This window comes from Eucalyptus grandis, chromosome 5 (assembly GCF_016545825.1).
Source record: "Eucalyptus grandis isolate ANBG69807.140 chromosome 5, ASM1654582v1, whole genome shotgun sequence".
NCBI lineage: Eukaryota > Viridiplantae > Streptophyta > Magnoliopsida > Myrtales > Myrtaceae > Eucalyptus > Eucalyptus grandis.
In genome coordinates this window covers 7,062,533-7,070,846 of record NC_052616.1, presented here as the reverse complement: position 1 = coordinate 7,070,846, position 8,314 = coordinate 7,062,533, and the positions used below count along the sequence as shown (strand labels likewise).

The following is an 8,314-nucleotide window of genomic DNA, read 5'->3' as shown; positions in this document are numbered from 1 at the left end:
TCAGGGGAGGCAAAAAAAGAATTATGAATTCGCTACTATAATTCTCTCTAATTATCTAGAGAGAGAGACGAAGAGGAGGGGGAGAAGAAGCTGAGAAGACTGGAGAAGCTGGGCAGGGATTCCCCAGATTGCCCCCGAGAGAGTCCCCAATTCTCTTTCCCTGCCCTCGACCGCTCATATATATACATCATACGCACGCCAGCTCTCCTTCATCATCAGTTTTCGATATACATGTAATCTCTGCCTTCAGCCAAAAGAAAAGAGGAAGAGGACGCGCGCGCACGCCAGTCCAGGAGGCGGAGCTCCGATTCCCTCCCATCCCATCCCGACCATGGCGCGGCCCGATCAAGAGGCAATCGAGACCTTCATGAGCATCACCGGCGAGCCCGAAGCCGTCGCCGCCCGGAAGCTCGAGGTGAGATTTTGCCCGGAAACTGCCGATCGGGTTTGTTTTTGTTTTTTGTCGCGGGAATTTCCTGTTTCGTTTCGGTTTCGCGGTGCGCGGCCGCGGCGGCGGGGGGGAAATTGATCGGCGAATCGACTTAGTTGCGGGCGTGCGGGTGGAAATTGCGGAGCTTTCGTTTTTTTTTTTTTCTCGCTCGAGTGGCGTGATCGGCGTGGATTGCTGAATTGGGTGCAGTTGATTGTAGTTAGGTGGCGCCCGCGCGATTGTTCGATTTAGCTTATTTGTTCTCTGGCTCGTTGATTGCGAGTGCTCCTAGGTTTTGGCTTGTTGGGTCAGTGAGTGCTGGTTGGGTTTTCTGCTTAATGGGAGTCGTGCTCGACCTAGAGGTTGTTTAGGGGCTCTATTTTTGGGGGGTGAATTACGTGCTCAGTCGAAATTAGGGACAATGGAAATATGAATAGGCGAGATAAAGAAGGTGGGGAACTTGGTAATGCGTAGGGCAAATTAGAACTTGCTTGTCGGTGTAAGACTGTGAGGTACATATGTCGTTTGCCCACTGATGAATAATACCGAAAGGAGGTTTCTTCGAATTGGTAAACAAGGTAGTCCTCGTCCACTTTTAGGCGTGAATTCCAGTCTTCCGAAAGGCTAAAGCTTTTGCAATTTGCTTAGCATGGGTAACGGAAATCATGGGACAATGCATTGTGCTTGGGGATTTCTGTTCAATGTCATTTTCAAGCAAGAGCTTGGGCTACTTGTGGTGTCTTATTCTTGCGGTTTTCTGTTCATGTTCAACCAAAATAAGAACTTGCTTGTCGGTATAAGGCTGTGAGGTACAAATAACGTAAGCTCACTGATGAATAATACCAAAAAGAGGTTTCTTCAAATTGGTAAACAAGGTGGTCCTCGTCAAATGTAAGGCCACTTTTAGGCATGAATTCCGGGCTTCTGAATATTGGAGAAGGCTAAAAGCTTTTGCAATTTGCTTAGCATGGGTAACGGAAATCATGGGACAATGCATTGTGATTGGGGTTTTCTGTTTAATGTCATTTTCAAGCAAGAGCTTGGGCTTCTCGTGGTCTCTTATTCCTGTTTGGGACAACTTTTTGGCTACTCCTTTCTTTAACTTACAATTTTCCCTTCAATATATGAATATAGAATTATTATTTAAGCTTTGAAACTATCGGAAAACCTACATATTTCTTCACATGTCAATATTTAAAAGTCTTGATTTCAAGTGTTTTCTTTTTAAAAAAAGTCAAAATGTGAGTACCACACAATTTGTAAGAGAAAAAAAGTCAAAAATCAAAAGTAGAATCACCCAAATTGGCAGAACCTGGAAATAGATATCAGATTGTTAGAAGTTGGAGACTTTCAAAGTTTGAAGATGGGGTGCCTATGAGTTAATTACAGTGTGGTTGTAATTCATAGGGAAATCCAGCATTAGAATGTTAACAATGTTTTGCATGGGCTCATCAGTGAAGAAAGCTGAGCATGTTTGTATTTGCACCATAGGCAGACCAGGCATAGTGGTGTTTCTTTCATGTATTTATTTGTGCGTTAGTAGTCAATGCCCCTCCTCGTCTGTTCAACTTATTTACATTATTCTTTTTGGCTTTGGACTTTAGTTTCTATTCACAGGATCATGAACTGTTAGTCAAATTGTTCAGTTGATACTTTTAATTAGTTCTTTTTATTTATTTCAACCAGGAGCACGGTGGCAACCTAAATGAAGCTGTCAATGCACACTTCAGTGAAGGAGATAGAAACATGTTGGTGAATTGTCATATAATTCCATATAGTACCTATATATGTACATAAAAATTTCTATGTTACTGTGTTTTCATATTCTGCTTTATCTTGTTTCTTTCTCACTATTGTGTTCTTGGTATTCTCTTAACCAGTGTGAATGCAACATCCATTGCACCTCAAGAAGATCCCATGGATATTGATAATCCTGTTCAAGAACATCCAGAACCACCCCTCTCACTCCTCCCGGCTGCTAGAGAAAATTTCAATCCTTACTCTCTTCTCAATGAAAGACTCACAAGGAGTTTGCTTAGTGCCAGTTCTGATTTTGAGCAACGCCTGCCATTTGTCACACATCCAAGGAATGTCAGGCAAATCCCCATAGAGGTTAAGGATGGCGATGGGTCATCTGATCATTCTGGCAGGGGTCCCACCATTGAGGATGTAACTGGTACTGAACATGATCAGGGTCCAGAAGTTCGCGGACCTTTTATGGTTGAAGAAGGAGATGATGTTCCAGCTGAATCAACTGCACGTGCGACACGAGAAAATGAGGATACTGAGGATTCTCCAGGTGTCAGTTCCCAGAATAGAAACGTGGGGCCAAGTCCATCTGGGTTTGACAGCTTGCCAGATTACAATGACATTGAAGAAGAAATGATTAGAGCTGCCATCGAGGCATCAAAACGGGATATTGAGGGAAGCGACCTTTTCCAAAATGTATGTTGTCCTAACTATTCCAACCTTTGTCATATTGTAGTATATGGATATCATTGATATTCTATACTGAATGCTTTCCTGAACTTTCTGTGTTTTTCATTATTGACTTAGGAATCAAGTGAACGTGGTCCTCCACAAAGGCAATCTCAGCTGGAGGATCCTGAACTTTCCCATGCCGTTTCATTGTCCTTGAAGGTAGTTGTTTTCCCATATTGTGAATCTAGTACTTTTCCACTACTGCAGAAATGTTATGTCAGTGTTCCCGTCTCACATGAAGAGCAAATTGTAAACAGCAAGAACAAGCATTGCATGAGCGAAGGGATGACCCTGGAGACTCAAAAGCAGTGGATAGCAATAGTTCAGAGGTAGAACTGCGCAAATTAGCTTCATCAAATGGGAGGTAAGTGATTTGGAGCAGCATCAAAATTTTGACATTTGTCATATTTCATTATTCGTTGGTGCTTCTTTTAATCGCCCCTATAGGCTGGATGCAGGAGGACCATCGAACCAAGATGAAGTTGAAGAAGTGGAGCAACCTCTCATTAGGCAAAGGCCCAGGCGCCGCTCTGCCCGTGCTGCTGTTGTTGTCCAAGAAATTGAGGATGATCCACCCCCTTCAGAACAGAATATTCATAATCAACATCAGCATGATGGAAGTGCATTCCCTTCTGATGCGGTGCCATGATATTGCCCTTTTGGTTCTCTCTTTATTGCAATTACCTTCTCTCTTTTCCAGCTAATGTGTTTTTTCCTCCTTTTCTCCCCCTTTTGTCATATTAAAGTGGGGTGGTATCTCCTCTGAGGAACATGATGAAGCAGTTATGCTTGAAGCTGCAATGTTCGGTGGAATTCCTGAAGGGACTGGATATGATTATGCTTATGGACCTCATCAATTCATGCGAGGTGATAGTCTTTATCCCCGGCGACCACCTCAACCTCCATCGCCCTCTCTTGAAGCTCAGCGCTTAATAAGGGAACAACAGGTTTGATTTTGGGCTTCTGGTATAGATTGTTCTCTTCAGCAGGTCCATTGTTTGTTTTACAAATTTTATTTGTGCAGGATGATGAGTATCTCGCATCACTGCAAGCTGACCAAGAGAAGGAAATGAGGGCCAAGGCAGAAGCTGAAGCTCGTCGTTTGGAAGAGGAAGCGGCCAGAGAAGCTGCTCTTGAAGAAGAAAGAAGAAAAGAGGAAGAATCTCGCAGGAAGTTGGAGGAGGAGCAGGTAGACTTGTCAGATTTCTTTTTCTGTCCTGTTGCGCTTTTAAGTTACTGACAGCTGATCATAATTAACACTTGCATAGAATGGACAATTGTAAAGTCCTCTATGAGGCATGATGCATGGTCTAGTCAATCTTAGGTCATGTTTGAGTGGAGGTGAATGGCAGGAATGGATTGCCATTCTACTTCCAATATCCTTTCCCCTTCCTTATTGGGGAACTAGGAAGCTAGAATGTCCTCTTCAGCAGACTGAGTAGTACAAAAGAATTTGTCAATCAAGGGCTAATGCATGCTTTATTAGAGTGAGCAATCTGCCTATGAAGGGCGTTGTCGTTCCTCTAGAGCCATGAAATGGCAATTTCATTTAATCTTCCATTAATTGTAAGAACAGTCCCGAAGATACTAAAATTGGTTTGCAAAATGCTGCGCAGGAGTCCTAATGGATTTTGAATATGATTCACTTGTTCAAATTTCCAGTTGCAGTTTTCAAAATCACTCAGTAATTCAATTTTGTGAAACATTCATAGTATTGCTAGCATTGGTCTTACTCCGAATGTAGTGCATACTTTCTAGTTGTCTAATTAATTAGTTAGAGAGGATTATTTGCTTCACTAATTCGTGCGACCATAAGTTATAGAAATAGAGGTGTTTATTCCGCTCTATTTCTCAGTTAATCATTTTGTTTAATTAATTTGATTCCAACTTAGTTCCACTCACGGTACATGACATAACAGCAATCATCTCATGTTGATTTTACCTGTGCGGGCTTTTATCTCCCACTCTTGCTTGCAAGGTTCAGTTGAAGAGGCAGTGTATTGCTTTTCTTGCCATTACTTTAGCTTCGTGGTTGCATCTTTAGCATTTATGGTTTCTATGACAGGAATTTGAGAGACAACTAGCTGCAAAGGAGGCTTCTCTTCCTCAGGAACCCATGCCAGATGATGAAAATGCGATAACCCTCCTAGTGAGAATGCCAGATGGCAGCCGGCGAGGCCGACGGTTCCTCAAATCTGATAAATTGCAGGTGAATCAAGTTGAATAGGAGTTTTATTATTTTGTTTCTTAAATAAAGAATTTGCTCATTGTACTAACCTTATCCATGTTATTCTGGTTTTTGTTTTTCTCTGCAGTGTCTTTTTGACTTCATAGACATTGGTAGGGCGGTCAAGCCCGGTACATATAGGCTGGTAAGACTTCAGATCCTTGCTGGATTTTGCTGTTTACTGCGTACACTTCACTTGAGGGAGTGTTAGTTTATTGTTCAAACTTCCAAAGGCATGAATCGTGAATAGATGAAATGAAATATGAGATATGACACCAGGGAAGATACCTTTGGTTTTACCTGCAAAGTGCTTATGTGGTTTTTTGAACAGGTGAGGCCTTACCCGCGGCGTGCTTTTACCGATGGTGAGAGCACATTGACTCTAAACGAGCTTGGGCTTACAAGCAAACAAGAAGCGCTGTTCCTTGAGGTGATTTAGGGCGATGCCCATGATACTGTAGCTTCTTGAATTATGAAACGCTGGTTTTTATCTGGGTTTGAGCTGTTGGATCGATCAATAGGAACTTTGAAGTGGCAAGAATATTTGTTGACCGAAACGCAGATGGTTACAAAATTTGTTGATGTACTGATCGCATCGCATTGTCGAGCACAGTTTCCTCTTGTACTTTGGGAGGGTTCTTGCTTGAGGTTAGGCGTGCTGTTATTGATGGCATGCTTGAGCCAATTAGAAACCGAAGCTTGCAAAACTCCCGTCTCTCTCTCTCTCTCTCTCTCTCTGTGATTGTGATATTTATTCTATTGCAAGCCTGAGCGCAAGCGACATGGAGAGGCAGAGGTCTGCTTGTGGTCAAGACAGTGCAGCTTTTCAATGTTCGGAGTGAAAGTTGACGTGCTGAGCGTGCGAGAGAAAAGTACCATGGAACCATCGGAGAGGGGCCGACATCATCGTTGTCATAGACCTGTGTGACTTACTTTTGGGTGATGAAGTGTTGTTTCCTACGATATCCTCGATCTGGCCCATATGGCATATCTACAAGAAAATCGCTACCTTTAGGGTTTTAATTCTAGTAGGATTGTGGTGAAACTTGAGTACATTTTCGGACTGGGAATCGGATGGACCGAAGTGAAGTCACGGCCTCGGTCCATGTGCGGGTTCAGCCAAGGATTCGGCCCTCTATTTGCCCCTCTTCTCATCAAATTGTCACCCACCGGTCGTTTGTCTGATCAAGTGGACCCTTCACTTGTCATATCAAGGCACGATCTGCCGACTACCTTTATCCGCCTATACATCAAGCTTGGGGTACGAGGATTAGACATATGAGGCGACGTTAGCATCATTAGCATCATTTTCTTTCAGCCACTTTAGGCTGCGCATGACAAAATTTCTGAAACAGAAATTGATTTCATTGCAAATCAATTTCTTAATTTCTATTTCTGATAAGTTTTCTGAAGAAAAACCCGTTTGATAACGACTTAAAATTTCTATTTCTAAAACAAAATTCGTTTGATAACAGAACAAAATTTCTATTTCTAGGAATATAAATTGATTAGATAACAACATATAAATCCTCAAATACAAAATAATAGTCGAAATAATAGTAAAACAACATAGGAAATCCTCAAATACAAAATAATAGTCAAAATAATACTAATACATTACAAAAGTTGAAAATACAATTTCATGGAATTTCCGGCATATTATTATTCCTTGCCATTTTATTAGCAATTGTTTTCCTAAGCATATTTATTTGGTTTCCCTCCTCGGTCAATGTATCGTTTGCAAGCTCATCCTGCGTAGGTTCAAACAAGTACTGCGGAAGCATGAATATGGGTGCCATCAATGATGCCTATACGTGAGACTTGTCATTTTATCAAAAACTAGTATTATACAAGATTATCAAAAAAATAAAATTAATGTTGTAAATGAATATATGAGAATTTTACCTTAAAGTAACGTTTATGGTTAGGAACCAATCGGGGGAAGGTCGGTTTATTTTGATTCTCAAATTGACTCACCCAGCTTACTCATCCCTAATTTATTTATTGTTGCTCAATAAATCTTTAATGGCCCTTGCATGGCAAAGAGAGAGATTCTCTTGAATCTCTTGCATTCGAATTAAAATTCAAGATTGTATAACAATCTAATTATTTTGATTTTGCAAGAATTTTGAATCCATAAAAAAATAAGGTTAAATTTCTAAGCATGTTCTTTATTAATTTATTATGTAAGAACTTTTTTCAATTGGCCATACCCGTGCCTTTTCTAGGAGGAAAGAGCCCAATTGTTTTTAAGTAAGCATTTAAGAACTTTGGTCATTTTTGAAAATTGGGGACCCATTCAATTGCCTTTCATCATAAAGAGGAAGTTATAAAAAAAAATTGAAAAAAAATGCAAAAAAAAAAAAAACACGCGCAAAATAAGAAAAAGAAAATTAGCAATAATTTGTGAAGTTGTGGTTATGAGTGAATTAAGTTAGCAAGAAAGTGCAAGGTTCTTTTATATGGTTTGATTTCGCTTCGATTTCGATTTCTATTTCGAAACGAGAAGTTAAAATTTCAACTGATTTCTTCAATTTCTCTATTTCCTAATAAAATCTGTTTCGAAATGAGAAATCAAATCGTTATCAAACTGGATTGCCCAAACCACGTTGCTTAATGCGAGAAAACGAAAATCGAGAAATAGAAATTTTGTCACGCGCGCTTTAATCTCCTAAAGTGGATCGGTAAATGGACGACGTAATTAGTCCGCACGATTGTCTCTAGGATGAATCGTCATATTTCTCCTGTTGGTGCTCATATCATTTGTATGCATGAAAAGTCAACAAGCGATTGCGTTCGACGCGATAATGGATAACACCGCGGGGGTAAGGGGGATCTTGATGCGGTCGAAACGGGCGGTCATCAGCGCAAAGAAAGATGATGAGGAGGGAATGTTAAGTAAGGAATAAAGAAATAATAACTCCAGCATAATGTAAGGAAGAAAAAGACGCTAAATTTCTTGTGCTGGCAATTGAATTTATAAATCTTTTCCCTAGAAAGAAAGGTAAGGTCGAGGTTTTTTCTCTCAAACTTTCACTTGATAATCTACAAAAAGCAATGATATTCGCTCTAGCGCACCTAAAATTTCTTCCTGATTACATGGACATCGACTAGTCGGGCAAAGCCTGGAATGATGCCTAACATATCAATCCTAATAGCCGCTTGACCTTTGGTTC

General features: G+C 40.7%; 1 protein-coding gene across 2 annotated transcripts; it reads left to right on the top strand.

Moving 5' to 3' along the window:
• The first annotated feature begins 208 nt into the window (after window positions 1–208).
• Window positions 209–5,845, top strand: LOC104443768 (plant UBX domain-containing protein 8). Of its 2 annotated transcripts, XM_010057296.3 has the most exons (11): window positions 209–415; window positions 2,117–2,178; window positions 2,311–2,875; window positions 2,987–3,070; window positions 3,169–3,275; window positions 3,359–3,551; window positions 3,658–3,858; window positions 3,936–4,100; window positions 4,977–5,120; window positions 5,227–5,283; window positions 5,470–5,845. In XM_010057296.3, the coding sequence occupies exons 1-11, from the start codon at window positions 332–334 to the stop codon at window positions 5,575–5,577; spliced, it is 1,770 nt and encodes a 589-aa protein (XP_010055598.1). In that variant the 5' UTR covers window positions 209–331; the 3' UTR covers window positions 5,578–5,845. The 2 variants fall into 2 exon arrangements, with proteins under 2 accessions (XP_010055598.1, XP_039168917.1); XM_039312983.1 differs by lacking the exon at window positions 2,117–2,178 and having other exon boundaries at window positions 229–415.
• The last annotated feature ends 2,469 nt before the right edge of the window (window positions 5,846–8,314 follow it).

Bases quoted from the DNA above. Each gene is read 5' to 3' on its own strand.
- LOC104443768 (XM_010057296.3), top strand. From the start codon at position 332: ATGGCGCGGCCCGATCAAGAGGCAATCGAGACCTTCATGAGCATCACC. The intron at 3,552-3,657 runs GTGCCATGATAT...GTCATATTAAAG, and splicing joins GTGCATTCCCTTCTGATGCG to TGGGGTGGTATCTCCTCTGA. The intron at 3,859-3,935 runs GTTTGATTTTGG...TTATTTGTGCAG, and splicing joins GCTTAATAAGGGAACAACAG to GATGATGAGTATCTCGCATC.